The sequence below is a fragment of the Balearica regulorum genome, chromosome 18, assembly GCF_011004875.1.
Source record: "Balearica regulorum gibbericeps isolate bBalReg1 chromosome 18, bBalReg1.pri, whole genome shotgun sequence".
Lineage (NCBI taxonomy): Eukaryota > Metazoa > Chordata > Aves > Gruiformes > Gruidae > Balearica > Balearica regulorum.
In genome coordinates this window covers 3,024,750-3,044,129 of record NC_046201.1, presented here as the reverse complement: position 1 = coordinate 3,044,129, position 19,380 = coordinate 3,024,750, and the positions used below count along the sequence as shown (strand labels likewise).

General features: G+C 54.9%; 1 protein-coding gene across 4 annotated transcripts; it reads right to left on the bottom strand.

The window, feature by feature from the left end:
* Nucleotides 1-2,350: 2,350 nt before the first annotated feature.
* Nucleotides 2,351-18,437, bottom strand: FAM20A (FAM20A golgi associated secretory pathway pseudokinase). Of its 4 annotated transcripts, none has more exons than XM_075770258.1 (11): nt 17,922-18,418; nt 12,040-12,224; nt 11,502-11,552; nt 10,950-11,028; nt 9,641-9,733; nt 8,035-8,150; nt 7,426-7,606; nt 6,993-7,102; nt 6,554-6,635; nt 6,406-6,465; nt 2,351-3,030 (listed from the first exon to the last, which is right to left on the bottom strand). In XM_075770258.1, exons 1-11 carry the CDS (start codon nt 18,233-18,235, stop codon nt 2,766-2,768), a joined length of 1,536 nt encoding a protein of 511 aa, XP_075626373.1. In that variant the 5' UTR covers nt 18,236-18,418; the 3' UTR covers nt 2,351-2,765. The 4 variants fall into 4 exon arrangements, with proteins under 4 accessions (XP_075626373.1, XP_075626374.1, XP_075626371.1 ...); XM_075770256.1 differs by lacking the exon at nt 2,351-3,030 and adding an exon at nt 3,801-4,158 and having other exon boundaries at nt 17,922-18,432; XM_075770259.1 differs by lacking the exon at nt 11,502-11,552 and having other exon boundaries at nt 17,922-18,421.
* Between the last annotated feature and the right edge of the window lie 943 nt (nt 18,438-19,380).

The following is a 19,380-nucleotide window of genomic DNA, read 5'->3' as shown; positions in this document are numbered from 1 at the left end:
AGGCCCTGGCACAGGTTGCCCAGAGAAGCTGTGGCTGCCCCTGGCTCCCTGGCAGTGGTCAAGGCCAGGTTGGATGGGGCTTTGGGCAACCTGGGCTGGTGGAGGCTGTCCCTGCCCATGGCAGGGCGTGGGAACTACATGGGCTGTGAGGTCCCTTCCCACCCAAACCAGGCTGTGATTATGATTGGAGCTCATAAGCTTCTGCAGTTGTCTGCTCCCATCTATGCGTACCCTTAATGACAGCTTTGAACATGCGATGATTAATCGTGAATGGTTTCTGGTGGACAGACAGTGAGAAACAGGAGGGGGACTTTTACACTATGATGAAGTAGGAAAAAAACTGAAGAGTGATGACCTGGAGTGGCTCAGAGTAGACATGTTTTGCACCCAGCTCTGAGAAGGCTATTGCCTTCGAAGATATATTAAAAAGCTATCATGTAAAGGAGAATAAAAAGAGGAAAGCAACCTTGCAATCCCTGTTTAATGTACTAGCTATTTCAATATCTGTGGGTTTGTTTCCTTCATCCTGCCCTCCCTTTCTCCCATCCCCTTGAACAAAAAAAAAAAAAAGCTGAAAACTTTTTTTATTACCTAAAATGAAACCTAAAAATTTCCACTTCCAACCTTATAAATTTACTTTTAAGCTTATCTTCTGTTGCCATGTTCTTCCTGTTCAAGCAGCCAACAGTAACCATTCCATGACACTGACCAAATTGATTTTTGGGCTTGTCACGTGTGGTAAGCGCACAAAAAGTCACCGGTAGAGGGAGATACAACTTTGGGAATACAGCGTCCTGTACAGAAATAACCACTGCACCGTGCATGCCCAGAGTGAGTTAAAGCCTTTTATTTTCATCTGTTCTCTGTCCAGAAGAGTAAAAACGTCTCTAAGTCCACCAAGGTTGAGAATTCTGTTGGTTTGATTGAGACTGTCTAAAAGCTTGTTTTTGTGAAAGCTGGAAATGGAAGGACACGCCTGAATCACAAGGGAGAGACTAAAGGAGCATGGTGCGGGTCATTTTTTTTTTGGTTGGTTGGGTTTGTGTGGGGATTTTTTGCTAACCTGTGTGGCTGCAGATGCTGGAGGAACCTCTTTGCTAAGTAGAAACACTCCAGACTTTCTCATACAAATAAATAGAATAGGTACCTGTAGGGCCATACTCAAATTACAACTACAGCCTCTTCTGTAATTTTACAGCGCGGAGACAGGTGTATTGTGGAATTACTGTGGAGTTGAATTAAATGTCAACACAGTCCCCTGTAAAAAAAAAAAAAAAAAAAAAAAAAAAAAAAAACCCTGATAGCTGTAGCCAAACAAGTTTTGTTCCTTCCTTGTATGATCCGGGCACACGTTGCCAGTGTCACCGAGTTCCCTTCAGGTTGGGCAGAATTCCAGCCCACAAGCAAAGGAGCCAGCGGTAGGTGCAGCAGCTTGCTGAGAACCTGTTAACTGCTGCCTGACAACGTTTGTGCTGTGGTCTTAGGAGTCTCTGAAAGGTCTGCAGTGCTGTGGATGGTTTTTGTTTAACTTCAAGGTTTAGAATGAGCTTCTAGTAGATTGCTTGTGGTGTTTTGTATTTTTTTTCTTAAGGATGATAAATTATCAACAAAGTTCTCAACTACTTTCCCTACACTGCCAAAAACCTCAGTGTTACCGTTCTTGAACAGTTAAAGGAAAAAACTATTAAACAGAGCTTCAGCAATCAAATTATTCTTGAGCCTTGTTGTTAGGAGGCAATGGGAAAACTATAAACACTGACTCCCTCCCCATGCTTTTTTGGTCTCCAGTTCCTATTGCATCTCCTCAAAATGCACAGAGATGGGGGGTTGTGTGTGTACCATTTCTGTTGTCCAGGGACAAGTGATTTTTAAAGATACGAGAACTGAGAAGACGACCTGAGATAGATCCCCCACATTGGCAAAATGTTTTCACCAGAAGTGGGTGGCTTCTTGAATTGTAAATACAGTCCTATGCCCCTGAGCAGCTTGTCTTGTTTTGTTGGTGTGGGGTTTTTTCCCCGTTGGGATCAAAGGCAACACATACCTACCTGCCTTTTAACCAAAACTGGTTCTTCCACCCATGAGGCAGGTAAAAGTAGAAGAGATTTTACTGCCCTGTGAGGCAGTGGGCTTTTGAGCGACATGCAGGGATGGAAGCGGAGTGGGTTGACTGCTGTTGAAGAGACCAAGAGGCGACAGACAGGCCTGATGGTGAATACCGCGCAGATGCTCTTCAGTCTGACCGTGCCGAATCAACGTGCTGCCTTGTCTCCGTGGCAGGTACTGCCCTTGTGAAGGGAGACTGCTCTTTTCTCAAACACACAGTCTTGATTACAGAAGAGAGACTTAATAAGAGGAAAATGCTCTTGGCATCTCTTTATTCAAGCCTCATCCTTGGATCTAGTTCACGTCCTTCACAAGTAAGACCGAGATCCCGTGCAGGTCGAGCGAACCAAGGGCCGTGAGTTCCCCTGCCCTCCCGAGGGCATGCCCAGCTACAGAGCAGGAGGTCACTGCGTTTCCACCAGAGCTGATATTTGGGATGTAAAGGTCTGCTGCAGTCAGACCACAACTTACCAACACACTGGCCAAGCACAGAAGCTTTGGTTGAGTAGCCGGCACAGGAGCCCAGTGTGATTCTTGAAGATCTTCTGAAGAGTTTCCCCTCTCAGCCTCCGCAAGCGTTTGTAGATGGAAATTACCAGCTATTAAAACACTCGCCTTGCAGGGGTTTTCCCCACCTCCGAGAACGAGTTAAGGACAGTTTAAGTGGTCAGCTTGACTCTGTCAGATGCAGGAGCCTCGGGCTGCGTGGTGTCGTTGGCCACCACCTTGGCTTCTCCGTACGTGTCTATGCATTTCCTCACTGCCTTCAGGACAAGCTGCAACCGTCTGTCTAAAGCCAGGAGATGGGGTTCGGTGAGGACAGGTGCCAGGCGGTCCTGCAGGAGGGATTCCCTCATCACGTCGCTGAGCCGATATTCGGGCTCAGCCAAGAGCTGGAGTCGTAATAATGTTGTCCTCTTTATTCTGGAAAAAAAAGAAATCGGACATCTTAGCGCAAACTTCTTGCGAGAACCGGCTGCCTGAGCCCCTTGGGAGGGAGGGAGGGCAGAGATGGGTAAAGATACTTGACAAAGAACTTTGGAACAAAAGCTTTCCCTTTCTGAAGGAGATGAAAATTTTTGCAGAAACCTCTGCTGCTTTGTTTTTTCAGACTGCAGAGTATTTGTACTGCAGATTTCTGTTATCAGAGAGAAGAACATGATAGAAGTTCTCAGTAATGCGTGTTTTTCCTCTGAGTCAGAGATGACCCAGTTCCCCCGATGACTGCAGGGTGGTGCCATGTTCCCAAGGATGACATTTATGGGGTGGGGGCCGAGGGGGAGGTAAAATGAAGAGGCATGAATGAGAAAAACATCTTCTGTCAAAGCTCTGAGCAAAAAGGGAATATTTTCTGGAACTGATTTAACTGTGACTTTTCACCTTAAGAGGTACTGAGATTTAAATATTACTCCCTTTTGACAGAAAGTGGGAATAAAAGCTATAATCTTAGAACACTTCTGGGATTGAAACTAAGTATTCTGAAATAATTTGTTTAATCCTCAGCGAAAGTGTGTTGACTTCAGCATCTCTAATACTGAAATTAATCAGTGGTTTTAATTACTGCCCTTTAAATTTTGGAAACAAAGTAGTCTGTGTTCATGGAGCCATTCCTATGTAGCTGAGCCAGAATTTTCAGATGGAAAAAGGTGTAGTCAGAAAGATTTTTTTAAAAAAAAAAAAACAAAACCAAAAACAAACAGCTCCAGAATTTGCCTTTGTATGCCTGTTATTTATTCAGGCCATCGATTGGGAACGGAGATCTGGCTCTCTCCTACTGTAATAGGACACATGCTGTTCAGATGCCAGGGGAAGGGCTTGTTGCTGCTGCTGTGCCCGGCCGGGCAGTCCCTGACTTGCACCGGGTGCCGGTAGCGCTCTGGAGCGGCCGGGCGAGCTGCGTGTCTGTGGGCAGCGATGCCTCTCGCATTGCACGAGGGAAGGAGGAAGGTGCTGCCGACCGGCTGCCTCCTGCGCGGTGCTGGCACGGGGGCCGGTGACTTAAAACTGTGGCTGTTGACCCGGCTGCCCGCTGCCAGGCTTGCGTTAATATTCCTGAGGAAAAAAAAAAAAACCAAAAAAACCAAAAACCCAACAAAATAATCAATTGGCCAAGTGCTAAGCCCGGCAATGAGACTTTAAATAGCCGCCGGAGCGTGGCTGTGAGGTTCTGCTGCCAGCGAAAGCCGCGCGGGGAGCAGCGGAACCGCAGCAAGCGAGCGTGCGCGCTCCCCTCGCGAGGGGTGACTCCAGAGCTGCTGGGGGTAAACACCAGCTGTGTTTGCTCTGGTCCGGCCAGCGATGGGGCTTGGAGTCTGACCCTGTGGGGAACAGCTTCTTTCACGCTCTAACAGTTACATCAGAAACAGGCAGAACGTGGAAATCTCGCCACCGCCCCGCGCCTCTCCTGGTTGTAACGCTGCTGTTGTACTGAATTGTTGAAGATTTGACCCAGAGCCTTCTAGGGGCTTCACCAGCCAAGAAGACAGATGTGCCAGGTTAACTGGGGGCTCTTTGGGGGCCTATCTGTTCCTGTTAGCGAGAGTCTGGACCCTTTCAGGGAAACAACCATGTCTTACTGCGTGGCTGTATTTGTGCCGTTCACCGTACTCGGAGCAACGCTGGGAGAGGAGAGCAGCAGACTTCAACGTGTGGGACAAGGACTGGTGTGGGAGCTGTGAAAGGGAGCTAAAAATACCAGACTTAAATCTGCTGGAAGCCAAACTTAGAGAAGAACTCAGCTGGGAACGAGATGAACGTGTTTAACAAGGAAGCGAGCAGCCTGTCGTTCAGCATCCCTGCGGTTCGAGGACTTTTGGCATCCCTCTTGGCTGGAGGACTTTGTTCCAGCTGAGGTGTGCATGGCTGAACTTCATGCTGGGACAAGGAGGTGACCCGATGGGCTGAGGCGAGTTAGTTGGTCAGGGCAGGCTGAAATCTGTGGCCTCAGTGCTTACTCAAATAAACCTTTTTTTACTTCCTTTCCAAGCGTTTTTGGATTCTTCCCCACTCCAAATGGACTGGCTGTGGTGGGAAATGAGGTTTTGTGTGTCTCCCTCAGGCAGCGTGAGTTGCTTTTATGCTGTTCTCGGCCCTAGTTGGCTTATTACAAGGTGCGACTTGCAGGTCGTCTTACCACTGCCTTTTACAAGGAGAACGAAATTAAGAGCAGCTTCTGGGAGGCACATCTGGAAGAATAGTGTCTGACCTGTGGATGTTACTGTATACAGGTGAAATTAAGAGGCAGAGTTAATTTAAACTGCACAAAATAGGAGTTCAAGAGAAGGATTCACTGCGAGCCTGCAATTATAAATGAAAAGACGCGCTGGGTGCAAATAGCAGTTCTTACACTTGTATTACCAGATCTAATTTTATCAGGAGGGAGTGCAGTTAACACCCCGAGGCTGAGATGGAGCAGGTACAGGGAGGAAATAGGTTAGGCATCTCCTAAAAAGAAACCACAGGGAAGAGCAGCTTTTTCTCTCTCTTAAATTGAACTTGCAGCTGAGGATTTATGTGAATTAATAAAGGGGGAAGATAGGATTCAAACGGGACAATTTATGAGCTTCTCCTTAATGCCAGGGGAAGAAGAAACCCAATTAACTGTATCAAAGTTCTACCAGGCTTTTGGATGGAGATTTCTGAGCTGATGGGCAGCTCATGTTGATGGGCTGGGGAATGCTAGGAGACACTTCTGGAAGGGTTTGATCCAATGGACACTGTCTTCTGGTCTATCAGTGAAATTACGCTTGCAAGGCCTTTTAGCTTCAACGGGCGTTCAAGCAGATCCTTGCCCAGTGCCGAGTGAGGCAGCTCTAACTGGGACCAGTGTGGGAGCTGGTGTTACGGTGGGAAGGACGTGGAGGTTCCCTCACCCGGGCTCCTCTCAAGGAGGAGAGCGCGGCTGGAGGAGGGTGGCTCAGAAAGTGGCAATATGTGAAATGTTAATGGCAATGGAGGTTTTGATCTGCTCCTCGCAGTCCATGGGGATGGGGGAAGCCCACCTGGGGTTTAGAGATATTTAGGGTATTCTGATGGCAAGGGCCCATCAAAATGGAAAGTATCCAGGAAGGAAAGCTGTATGACACCATAGCAGGCTGCGGCACAACAGAGCTTGATACTCTAACTAATATAAAGGGGACAACTTGTGATTCCCATGCTCTCCTGTCTGGCCTGCCCCCTTGGCTGGGATTGGCAGCGGCTCTTCCCTCCGCTCGGGATGACTTCTAGCAGCAAGTGCTGCCAGTCCGCTATGGTGGGAACACCAGCGTGTCTGGGAAGGAGGATGAAACTGGCACTTACATGCAACACTGGGAGAGCGGGGCCAGGATGGAGGTTTCATCGTGGGAATGCCGCCCAAACCTGGGGGTAAGCAGAGAGCACAGAGCTGTAGTGCCTGCCCACCACCTTCCCCCCCCACCACCCCCCCAATGTCCTCCCACAGCCTCACCCTCTGGCGTTGTCCAGATGTAAGAGGAAGCCGTCGTCCCCAAACTTGGTGAACATTTCATAGTGGTGACGGTCCATGTTCCCTGGTAAAGGGCAGACAGAGGAACAGCGTTTCCCTTGCATGCCACCAAGTAATTTTCTAAACTATTCTATGTTTTCTCTCAGATCTGCACAAAACACTTGTTGCCGTGCTGGAAGTGTCTAAGATGCTCAGAGCTGCTGCCTTCATCTTGCGTGACCCCCGGGGAGTGGGCTGGGGTGGGCCTGGGGACTCCCCCTGCCTGCACGTCAGGAGGGGGTGGGCTGGCTGGCTGGGGGGAGGCAGCAGTCTCCCAAAACCGTCTCTGGAGCAGAAGGGATGGCTTTGAGAAACACCGTGGCGTGGGAGGGCAGGCAGACGGATGCTGAAGGAAGGAATATTATTTCTCCCTTCATCATACCTATCAGGAAGTCAAATACGGCCATGTCAACGATGTTAAGCAGCCGGTTGCCGTTGCTGTAGGGGTAGATCTCCCGCACCGTGTCACAGTAGAGTGGATTCACTTCCCACCTGCAGGAGATGGAGAAGGGGCAGGTGTGCTCAGTGGTTGCCGCTGCCGTGTCCCAACAGCACCCCAAAGCCGGTCTCCCGTGCGGAGATGGAGAGGAGGAGGACTTAAATCTCCCTCCTTGCACACGCAGGAGACTGGAAGTCAAACCCAGTCGATGGCGCAGGCATAAGAATTATTACACTAATTACAGGCAGTCTCTGAACCTTGGCCTTCCTCTGCCTGGACGTACAACTTCTGTACATATGTCTGTACCCTGCTCATTCTCCTTCCCACGCGCTCCCTGCACCGCAGATAGGGGAAGCAGCATCATTTACCCACTTACTCCTCTTTTCCATCAAATGAGTAGGACCGGATCCATGGGTTTGGGATGGAGAGTCGTGGCGCCAGGTTGAGGGATGGCAGGAAGGCGGAGAGGGACCCTTCCAGGAGGTGAGGGTTCCCACACACCGCATACTCCGTCTTGCACATGTACGGGCACTTGGCAAAGAAGCAAACGTTGCTGGCTGGAAGGAGAAGAGAGAATGGGGAAAGGAGCTATGATCTGCAGGAGACTGCAAGGTAACCTGGACTGACCTCTTCTCCATTGTGTGACAGTGACCGAGTATGTTGTGGTGTATGTAACCGCATCACGGATGTGAAACTGCCAAATCGTGGACAATACCTGGATTTAGGTTGATGGACAGACCTGGTCCCATGCTAAGGGAAAGGTTGGGGAAAATTGGGCAGGCGAGTAGATCTGGCAGATGATTGCAGCTGTACAGTAGAGCTACCTCTACTGCAACCATGTTTTTGTGTATGTTTCACGCAAGAATTTAATTTCTGTTCAACGGTACAAGTCCTGCCGGCCCTTTTTGCGTGCAGACCCTGCCCTTCCACCCACCGTGGACCAGCATGTCCAATCCCAGCTTGTGGCAGCCAAGTGCTCTCCTACCTGGCGAGACAAAAAAGACGCTCTGCAGGATCTCGTTCTTAGTGACCTCCAGGATCTCCTTGGTGACATTGATCAACCTCCCAACTGTGGGCGGCACCCTCCGGAAATCCAGGATCCTGCACGAAAGGGACAGCCGCTCAGGGCAAAGGGATGTTATTGCACAGGACGGCAATGTGGGATGGCAGATGCTGTCCTCGTCCCTTCCGTTGGTAAACCAGGGGCCTTTTGGTGACTGCACCCACATGGATTGTTTTTCTCCCACCTTCTTTCTAGCAAATAGCCAGGATCACTTTACCCTCTGTACCAAAATACAGCTGAGTTCAGATTTTTGTATTTTAATAGATGCTGCCTGGAACAACCTAGATGTTCTCCAGGATTCAAGTCTTTTCCCTCACCGGTTTCTCCCATCCCCTTGCACGCAAGCTGGGCCCTTTGGGAGGTGGACTTTCTGTGCTGTTGGGTTTGACAGGGAGAACAGATGTGTTGAACCTGGTACACCACAGCTGAGGCAGCAAGAGGAGAGGAGGGATCACCCCCACTCGCAGGCACTCATGCCCAGCTGATTCATCTCAAATATTCTTTAAAAAAAAATAAAAAAAAAAAAATCAGGGCCTGGGGCAGACAGGCATTCATGTTGGTAAATGGAAAGTTGCTGCTGATTGCTGAGTCAGTTCACGGGGTGAACCAGCTAATGCTGTGCTTTGCTCCTTGGGTAATGCCCTCTGTTTCTGAAAATCAGGCACAAAACAGGGTTTAGCCTGTTACTTATTGAGCAATGTCTAAAGAAAAAAACCAAACAAACTTGCTTTCATCTAGATCTTTCAGTTCTAAAAACCACAAAGCACTTCAGAAAAGCAGTCCAGCCTCATTTTTCTGGTGGTGAAACTGGGAAGCTGATAGTGAGTCAATCAGAGTCACTGCAGTGATGTAGGGGCAGAGCTGGAAAGGGAATTCAGCTCTCTTCTTTCCCTCGCTCAGAGTTTGAGCTGCAGGACTTACAGTCTAGTCCTGCTTATCATATAAATTGGGCATGGGAACTGGAGACCCCATCCACCATCATCATCAGGGACCACTTCCCTTGGTGTTCGATACTCATCCCATCGAGGGGAAGAAGGCTGCCGCCCTCCTCTTCTAAGAAGGGTATTTTTGATTTCATTAAATACAAAGCCTGCTGGGAAGAGGTGCCAGGTTAATTGCTCATTAGCTGAGGGCTTGAAACTGCATCGCTGCAGTTTATCTCAACCCAAAACACGCCTTGATTGCTGATTGAGCGTGCGACTGTCTCCCTGGGAGGGCTCCAGGCTGTGCCCAGAGCTCAGCTTTGCACTTTGTTGCACGGCAGGGATGACGTGCGTGCAGCCGTGTGACAAATAACTGACCCCTTCCCAACCCGGACTTCATCTGCCAGCCTGTTCTCGTGCAGCGGCCAAGGCAAAGCTGACTCCTGGGCTTCAGATGAGAGCCGGAGCCTCCCCATCCCCAAATAACACATCAGCTCCCAAAAGGGTGCCGCAAAGCAATCGCTTCTCTGAGGCTGAGCAGCTCCGCAGGGCCAAGAGCTCTCCGTGGGCAGAGGACCGGGCAGCCGGAGGAGGCAGGCCCCTACCTGTCCAGGTGGAAGGCGGCGATCTCCGCGTTGTGCCGCTGGAAGTCAACGAAGTAGAAAAAGTCCTCGGGAGTCTCTTCCTCGCGCTTCTGCCTGGGAGGGAGCGAGGGGGTTAACCTAAGCGAGCAGAGCAGCGCGGGCAGGTACCAGTGCGGGCAGCTGGCAGGCAGCCTGGACACTAAGCGCTGGCACAAGGACGGTGCGCTCGGGGACAGCATCGTCGTGTGCCCAGGCTGGTGCCAGGGCTGCCGGGCAGAGCTGCGGCGCCTGGTGCCCAGGCCGGGACCCAAAGTGCCCGGGGCTGAGCCGGGACCAACCTGCCGTGCCAGGGAGCAGCACTTGTGCCCTGTCTCGGTGCCGGGTGGGTGAGGGAGGCAGAAGGGCTGACTTGGGTTTAAAACCTTTTGTGCAGAGTTGAGACCCGCTGAGGACAGCGTTTCGGGTGGGTATAACATCGGGGGTGCTAGAGGCTGTGCTGCACTTCTCACGTCCCTGTGGGAGGCAGAGAAGAGCTCAGGTTTGATGCTCTCATATCCCCGAGATGGGAACGCCAGCTTGTTTAATTCCATTTTCTGGCTGTCTCACAGTGCCCCGGTACGTGTAGCATGTGAATTTGCACGCTCGGCCTCCCAGGCAGTTGTATATCGCAGGAAAGCCCCCAGGCATTGCTGAACCCTCCTGGCTCAGCTGAGTGCACAGACGCTTTCCTTCCCCTCCCGGACCCGCCGGACACTGGGCAGAGGTGGCTGGAAACCAACGGGAGAGGAGCTGGCTGCTTTCTGGAGGAGCCAACCATCGCAGGCGGTGTTGCTGCCAGCTGCCCTGCCTGTGCACGGAAAGTACAGTGAGGGGGAATAAATGTGAAGAGTCCCAAGGGGCTAGAAATAAATGCAGAAGCAATTTAAAACTCCTTTTTGAGGTGACCGGGACTGATGGCTGTTTCTTGTAAACACTCTGGGGAATCCAAGGAGAAACGAGGTAAAACACAAAGTCAGCAGGGGAAGAGGAAGAAATGGGCAATCCCTAACAAGGTCCTCTGCTGTCTGACATCTATGAACTGAGACATTTCCAATGTCAATAAGCAGTGTGGGAACGCCGGTGTTTATCCGCGTGTGTCTCTGGGACGGTGCGAGCAGCCAATAATAATTAAACCTTTTCAGCTGTTGAGGTAGCTGAGCGCAGGAGAGGAAAGACGCGGCTGCGGTGTGCCTGTCCTTGCCAAGGATGCTCGCACCCCTTGCTGCGGGGCTCCTTGGTCCGTGGCTACGCGGGGGGTTTCGACGGGGGGGGCTCTGCAAGCGTGCCTTACCTCATGGGTTTGAACATGGCTTTCCCAAAATCCTGGAACCGGAGGACCAGCTTCAGGTGCACACCACTGGGCTTCACAACTTGGGGAGGAAACGGGACGTTAGCTGCCTGGGACGCCTCTGCGACGAAGCACCGGTTACACGCTGCGGTGCGATCCAGCTTTCTGCCCTGGTGAGCGCATCCCATCGCTCCGTCCACCTGCTCCCCTCGGCTTTGGTGCTTCTCCCATCTGCCTCTGCCGTTACTTTTCCTCTCTCTCCCCCTCCCCTGTGCTGCAGAGGAGATTTTCCTCCAGCACTTCTCCCATTTGTTACCTCCTCTTGGGGACCTTTTCCTCCTGCCAGTAGAAACCAGTGGCGTACTGGTGTCCTGGCACCCACATCCCAGCCTCTGCTGGGGCGGTGGCGTTTAACTGGAGGGAGAAGGGCCTGGTATTTCCTGGCTTTACATTTCCCTTGCTGAGGTTAGGGTGGAGGAGTTGGGGCTTGGGGTCAGCTGAAGCGATGGCGATGGCGTGCGAGGGCAGAGCAGGGGCCCGAGGCAGTGTACTCACTCTGGCTGCAGTCGCAGGCCCCCAGCAGCGCTTTCTCGTCCTGGCTGTAGTCTGCAAGGGCAGGAGGAGCGGTGAGACCCCGCCAGCCTTGGTCTCTTGCTGCTGACCCCCCTCCCAGCACTGGGCGTGAGGGGAGCACTGCCTGTCCCTGCCTGTCCCTGCCTGCCCCTGCCTGCCCGCGCTGCCCCAGCCTGGCAGGCCCGGTGCCATCGGTGCACAGCGAGGGGTGCAGTCCCCTTGGGGGGCTGAGGCAGCCTGTTGGGATTGAACTGCCGTGCAATGGGTCCCCGGCATGGCTGGCACCAAAACCCGCTGCATTAAGGGCCGCAGCATGGTCCTTTCTCCCATCTCGAGGTCAGGGCACAGCAACTGCACAGCACAAAACCCGCTGGCAAGCCAGTGCAGGGCTCCAGGCTTCCTCCGGCGAGCCACAGCCCCTGCCTTGTTTGCAAAAGTCACCGGGGGGGGGCTGGAGCCCCCCAGCCCCATGCAGCTCCCAACAGCCCCGTCCCCATCCCCGCGGCAGGATGGTGCTTACCGGCACTGATAGTGGTGAAGTCTTGCATGTCCCGGAGGAGCCTGTTGACGGTGGGGCTGGAGCGCGGGTAGAGCCCGTCCCGGCTGATGCCCAGGTGGAACTGGAGCCAGCTGGCCTCCGGCCGCAGCGGCAGCGGTGCCGCCGGGGAGGTGAGGTTGAGTTCCTCCCTGTAAAGCTTGTGTCGTCTGGAAGAGAGCGGTTATGGGGTGATGAGGATGAGCCCCGGGATGGAAACCCTTCCTGCGAGGGGCACAGGGTGGATAAGGACTCTGGGTGCTACCCGAGGGGAAACTGAGGCAGGGAGCGATGGCTGAGATGGTCAACGGTCTCACAAATTGTGCCGCCTTCTTCCCTCTGCAAAGCCCTGGGAAAGTAGTCTCAAGCGGGAACACAAGGGACTCTGTTGTCTTCTCCTCGCCCCATCAGGACCAGGAGAGGTGTCAGGGCACGGCTGGAGCTAAACCGCTTCTCCAGCAGCACGAGAGCTGGCCTGCGTGACGGGTGAAGTGCTTCCCGGAGGGACCGCAGGCTCCAGGCCAGGCTTGGGGAGGGGATGCGGACAGCAGATAACTTGGGTCTTGACTGCTGAGTGAGGCGTCTGGAGAGCCTGGGAGAACATCAGGCTCTTGTCCCACAGAGGACTGTCTTTACGGTCATTACACCTCTGCCAGAGTTTTTTCCTGAAGCCAGAGGTCCCAGGCAGGGAAAAAATAAATCACCAAGTTAGAGCCACAAATTGCCTCCATGACCAGATTCACAGCCCTCGGTCTAGTGAGCAGGGATGCAGCGAGGCCATCCGGCAGTGTCCTGCCCATCACCTCTTAAAATCAAGGTCGAACCCAGCTCTTTCTTGGCAGGCAGAGCCGAAGGGGCCTCCCAAGTTCAGTAATATCCCCAAAACATCTCCCCACTTGATCACCATTTTTCTTGACCTTGAGACCTCCACGACTAGGACGCACACCTTGCTACACTGCGATCGAAAGGTCGCTTATTCTGCCCGGCGGAGGACAGAGCGTTAGTTTCTCATTAACACCAGCCGAGCCACGTACGGAGTAGCCGGTCCTGATAAAGGGAAAATGGAGTTCAGTTTGCACTGAAAGTGCCAAGACACATCCGTGAAAGCAAACAGGAGCTGGGGGCTGATAACGAGTAGGGCATTAACGAAGGTTGGGATGGAGAGGCTGGAGAGAGAAGTGCCACACGCCTCGCTAGACCCAATCCAGACCTTTAGCAAAACACGCTCTGGGAAACACAAACGATGAAAAGACTTTTCCTTGCCTGCCTTTAGTTTTTCCTATTTTTTCCTAATTTTTTTAGGTTTTGCCCAATGCAAACAAACCCAAAAGCAGGGAGGAAAGGGATGCTTTTCAAGCGTGGTGGGAGTGGGGAGCGTGCAGGCACCCGCAGGCAGGGCAGGGTGTCCTCCGGGATGGCGGTGTGGCTCTGCCGGGGTTTGCCATGCTGCGTGGTTCGTAGCGGTGGCTGCAGCAAGCAGGTCCTGACCGTGCACCGAGTCACTTATCAGCCAAGGAGCCGGTGCTGGCGGCTGGAAAGGGCTCACGGGTGTTGCTGGATTTTTTACTTCCCTGCTCAGAGCAGCAGAAAAGCGTTGGGTTTTGGTTGGGTTTTTTTTCCATCATCCTTCTCCATCCAAGCAGGCTAAACAGTGTGGTTAGTCCGGTCTAAACACGAGCAAGGGATGAACCCTCCTGGGGGTGAAGGACACCTTTCAGTAGCGTCCCGGGAGAAATCTAGGAAACGGAGAGACGTGGCAGATCTGCAGGTCAGAGCAGCCAGCCCGTTCCTTCTCCCAGTTTGTTTGCCTTTCAGTTGGACTGGGTCAGCTACAGGCACAAAGTCCACGTGTGTGTGGTCAGGAAGAACGGTGCCGGAGCATTTCTCTCTCGGTCCGGCTCTTTGCTCAAGCCATCTGCAAAGGAGGCAGAAGCTCCCCCCGCTCCGAGTCGGGAGGAGACGGACACGGGAGCGTGCTAAGACTCGTCGGCAGGTTTGGCTGGCAAGCTGCGCGCGAGGACGTGGCCCCGGGGTGCCGTCGGCTCCGGCGGACGTGCCTCGACCTTCCAGCGTGCTGCTGTGCACCAGGTCTCACGTGAGCAAGTATTTGAGGCGCAACCTTAACCGCCCGCCACGGCCGGGGACAATAAAGACCCCAGTGTAATTTAGAAGAATGACTCAAGATTTTTCCCTAGGGAAGCTGCCCAAATATTTGACCATATTTGCTCTCCTGCCTCCCATACACACAGGCTGCTCCCCCGGGGGTGGCAGTGAGCAATAGATTACTGATGGGGAAAAAAATGCAGCGGTTATGCAAGGGAAGCCAGTTCCCGGCCGGCGGCTGCTTCCCAGCCCAGCGCCCGCACAGTCCCTGCCCCGGGCGAGCTGCTGCAGGGCCAGCGAGCCTTCCTCCAGCCTTTCGACCCAAAATACAGCTTCCTCTGCCTCCCAGTTTCCTTCAGGATTCCTGAAATATTTCCCTGTAAGAACACAGCTCTGCAAAAAACATAATGATATAAAAACCAGGTTCATTTCTAACTCGCTATAAATAGCCCCGGGGTTGCCCTAGCTCTCTGCTCAGCCAGCTCGCTGCTGGGCTGCGAGGGGCACGGCGTGGGGTGATGCTGGGCCACAGGCCACCGATGTCTGCTTGCCCTGTGCCTCCCCCGGACCCGAGCTGGTTACAGGGTTTGGGGTTTTGAAACTGCTCCTTCAAGGATAAAAATAAGCTCTGGAGTTTTTGGGTTGAGTTGTGGGTTTTGTTTTTTTTTTTCATTCTGAAGAGATGTGGATGGTTTTTTTGCTATTTCCTTCCTGCATCCCCATCAGTCTCTCCAGCTGGTTCTGCATCCTGCAATCAAACTCCTGGTCCTAATTGAAGTTCTGGGGAAAAGCACGGTGATGGGCAGCAGCCAGCAGGCAGCGAGCGCCGGGTAGGACACGTGCTGCTGTGCTCCCCCGGCCGTGGGTATCCGAAACGGGCCATATCCTGGGGCACTCCATGAGCTGGCAGAGAGTCCCAGTCCAGCTGATGTCCATCTGGCCGCAGAAATGAAGACAGGCACGCTGTGCTGAAGGTACAGGGTTAAGCTACAGCTTGTTCCACTCAAAACGAGCATCCCACCGCTCTGAAAGCTGCTTTGCCAACAGTCAGACCTACGTGATGCAGAAATGAGCCCTGTCACGCAGTCAAGCTGAGGAGGGGATGGCCCATGGACACTCAGCTCTGACCCTCTTCTGCCTGGTCGTGGATGTGGACACACCTCGGTGAGAGCCGGGGTGGACCTTGCTCCTGCAGCGCTGACTTCAGTCCTCAACAACAGCAGCAGCTTCGCTAAACGTATGGATTGGGAGAGAAAGCCCGAGTCCTGCGGAGGACACTGCCCTTCGCTCTCAGCAAACATAGGGACAGCTCTTTCACTGACCACGTCGGACAGGACATGGGCTCTGCAGTGCTTCTAGTGAGGCAGAAATTCCTCCATGCCCACAGCAAATCAATGGTCTTATGAAATGCATCAGCCCTGGCAAGTGCCATCTTATTATATATTCAATTTGCAGCACCAACGGCAGGAGAGGTTGTGTGTCACCTCGGCCTGTGCATGCTCTTGGAAGGCTTTTACCTGCTTATGAGCACCATATATTTCATTTCAAAGTGACTGAGGAATAATCAATACTCTGCCTCCCTTCTCTTTCCCAGAGGTGCAAAGTGAAGTCAATCAAGGGCAAACGGCATCACAGCTTTCCTCCCAGCCACGTCATAACCAAACCTCAGAACAAAAGGCAACGTGCAGCCACAGCTTTGTTGCAAATAGCACGTTTAAACAAAGCAGTAAATAAAGTCGGGGAATGCAGACTTCTTACCAAAGAGCCAAGGCTGTCCCGCAGGCGAGGCTGGTGCAGATGTAATGCCAGTGCTGCTGCGAACGCTCGGCACTGGGTGCTCAGGGCTTCTGGTGATGCTCAAGAAGACATCAAGTACGTGCCATGAGCTGCTCCGGTTCAAATCCCCCAACCTCACCGGGCTTTTGCTCGGGAAACATCCGCCTTGCTGCTGAAATCCTAATGTCTTCAGGAGGCATTGCTCAGCTCTGAGAAGATGTGCTTGAGGGGGGTCCGTGGCACTTTGGCACAGCCTGGCCATGGCGCGTGTCCCCGGGGATACCCAAACCCATCACCCACAGACTTCAAGCGATGTGAAGAAGGATTCAACCTGCTCCAGACTGACTCAGGCAAGGGATGAGCCTCGCAGGGGTGACCCTGGCTGAGCACACGGGGCGGCTCCAGGCCCTGGGCGCTGCTCAGGCCATGAAGGTCATTCTTTGATTCCTTCCATTATTGCTTCCCATCATCTCCTGCGAATCACGCCTGAAACTGGGGCTGGGTGAGTTCCACAGAACTAAGAGGAATATGCATCGAAGTGGAGAAAGTGGGAGCTTGGAAATCCTGCAACAGCACCTGCGTGGCGGGAGGAGCAGGGGCTGGGTCTGACACTGGAAACCAAACCTGGGCAGTGGGGAAGTGCCAGGACAGGGACATCCGAGGTGGTGCCCAGGAGACGCTGCCATCCCCTTGCAGGTGGGCACCATACCTGTCCCACGAAGGGGGCAGTGAGGCGATGCTGTGAGCTCCGTGGGCTGGGAGGCACCGCGGTGACCTGCTCCGTCCCCACGTCACCGTGGCTGTCCCCATTGGATCTGAGTTTGTGCATGAAGAAGGAAGGTGGTGGGGTGCAGGGAGGAGCTGGGGGACGCTGGAGGACGCCAGCTTGACCACAGCCCTTCTGCAAGGGGAGTTAGATTGGGGGTTCAGGGCCCCGGGGTGTGAAGCCGCAGTGGTTGGATCATGCACAGGTGGCTGACGCTCAGATCTGGTGCTGAGGGTCACCATCCCTGCCGGGGCAGGGGCCACAGGGGTTAGTGACAGTCCCACCCCAGGAGCAGGACATGGGGGAATTTTCCTGCAACAGACACTGGGGCTGGGAGAGGCGGCAAGAAGAGGGCTCTGAGCCGGGAGACCCTTTCTGTCCAAAAGTAAAAACCTCCGCACCTTTTCTTGCAGAGAAGTCAGCAGTGGGAACAGGGGAGGGTCTGAACGGGGAGCCAGCACCCTGACACCGCTATGATGGGTCAGAGGAGACCCAAGTAATTGCTTGGAGGCAACACCAAGACATGCAGGACTCTGGCCTGGGGGGTTGTGGCTGCTGGTGCCTGGGGGCTCTGGTCATCACCCCCCCCCAAGGGCTGGTGGACGCAAGGAACTAGCTTTGGGGTTCAGCGCCTGGGGGCTGATTCCCCTTCTGCCCCAAGCCAAAAAGGTGACACAGAGCAAAGGTGGTGCTTATCCCGGGGAGGACATGGCTCGCAGGGTCTCACCCCGTGCCCCAGCAGCCACCCTTCCCCTTCCTTGGGGCTCTAACAGCAGAGCGGGAGGCACCCCAGGAAGACCCCTCCCAGCAGAGCCCCCTCTACCCCGGGCTCAGCCCTGCCTGTCCGAGGGGTGCTGGTTGTTGGGGAGGGGGGTGATGGGGAGGGTGGTGGGGCGGAGAGCCAGGAAACGGGGCACAAGCCCGACTGGGGATGCCAGGGGGTAGCCAGGGGGTGGATGTCCAGGCAGGAGGTGCTTAAGCAGGGGTACCCGGGAGAGCCGCCCAGAAAGGGGGTCCCCGTGGGGTACCTGTGCAGGGGGTGCCCGGAGAGAAGGTGCCCGGGGGGTGCCCATGCAGGGGGTGCCCTGGAAAGGGGTGCCCAGGAGATGCCCATGCAAGGGATGCCCGCGGAGGAGACGCCCGGGGGGTGCCCGGGGAGGGGTACCCGGGCAGGGGGTACCCGGGGCGGGTGCGGCGGGGGTTCCGTGGCGGCGGGACGCACCTGTTCCAGCGAGCCGCCTTCCGCCGGTAGTAGCGCAGGGCTTCGCGGGCGCCCAGCAGCGGCTCGGCGGGGTCCCGCGGGGCGGTGGCGGCGCGGTACAGCGGGTGGGCGAAGAGGCGCCGCAGCGCGGAGGCTGCGCGGGCGCGGGGCGGCGGGGCGGCGGGAGCGGGGCGGCGGCGGCGGCAGGGACAGTCCGGGGCTCCCGCCGTCAGCTCCCGCCGCGCCCGCGGCCAGAGGTGGAAGTAGAGGTCGGCGACCAGCAGCGCTCCGAGCAGCAGCAGGACGGCCGGGCGGTCCCGGCGCGGCCCCGGCATGGCCGGCGCGGGTTGCCGCCGGGAGCCGCGGGCAGGGACAGCTCCGGGTTGCGGGGAGCCGCCGCCGCCACCGCCGCCGTCGCCTCCCGGGGCAGGGCGCACGGGGGAGCTCGAGCGGCGGAGCCGGGGGGTGCGGGCACCTCGGGGCGGGGACCGGGCAGGGCGCTCGGGGCCCGGGGCGGGGGATCGGGGACCGGCCGAGGCGGGAGGGGGGGGGGGGGATCGAGGATGAAGGGAGCACGGGGTGGGGCCCGGAGAGGGGTCGGGGTGCGGGCGGAGGCTGCCCCGGAGGCGGTGCGGGGAGCGAGCCGAGCTTCCCCGGGCTCCGCCGCCCGCAGCTCCGCAGCGGCCGGAGCGCCTGGATCCGCCCGGCTTCCCTCCGCCTGGTCCCGGGCAGGCTGCGGGCTCCCCCCGCCTGCTTTTACCGCCGGTTCCCTCAGGGGCTTTGCCCCCGCTCCCGAAGGCAGAAAGTCCACCCAAAACCTTTGGAGGAGCTGGAAGCTGGCGAGTGCGGCTGCTGCAGGGGACTCAGCGCCGTGTTTGAGTCGGGGTATGGGGATGAGGTGCCGCAACAGCTCCGGGGGTCTGCGGGCAGACCCCTGGTGAGTTCTGGCCCCGGAGTTGGGCTTGCAACCTTTCTGCAGTGCTCTTTGGCACATAGTTCAGACTCTGCTTTTATTTTCTTAATTACCAAAAAAAAACCAAAAAACAAACCGACCCACAAACCACCAACCCAAAAAACCAACCCCCAAAACAGCTGAGGAAACTCCTCCCTGCAGTTTGCTTGGAGAGGCTTGGCGGTGGGGATGTGCTTGGTCTGGGACCCATCGAGCTCATCATGGGGGGAAAGAGAGCCCAGCAAGGAACAGGTTGAGGAGCACCAGGCCAACGGAGGGAAATGGAGGAGAAACTGGCTGTAAACAAAGGGAGCGTGACTAGACTAGCCTGGCTCCAGCACTCTGCTGAAGGGAGAACAAAAAATAAACTGCAGAAAGAGGGAAGAGTCAATTATGTTTTCAGCTGGCTGGAGTGGAGTTCAGTTTTGCGTGCAGCACTGCGAAGGGAGGCTCTGGAAAGTGTGCTGGGATCAGGGGTTTGGGGCCATGCAAGCAGGCATCCGTAGAGTTGTTGGCTGAGCATCTGTC

Bases quoted from the DNA above. Each gene is read 5' to 3' on its own strand.
- FAM20A (XM_075770256.1), bottom strand. From the start codon at position 18,235: ATGCCGGGGCCGCGCCGGGACCGCCCGGCCGTCCTGCTGCTGCTCGGA. The intron at 9,734-10,949 runs GTAAGGCACGCT...GCTCCCTCCCAG, and splicing joins GCCATGTTCAAACCCATGAG to GCAGAAGCGCGAGGAAGAGA. The intron at 8,151-9,640 runs GTAGGGGCCTGC...CCTTTCGTGCAG, and splicing joins GCCGCCTTCCACCTGGACAG to GATCCTGGATTTCCGGAGGG.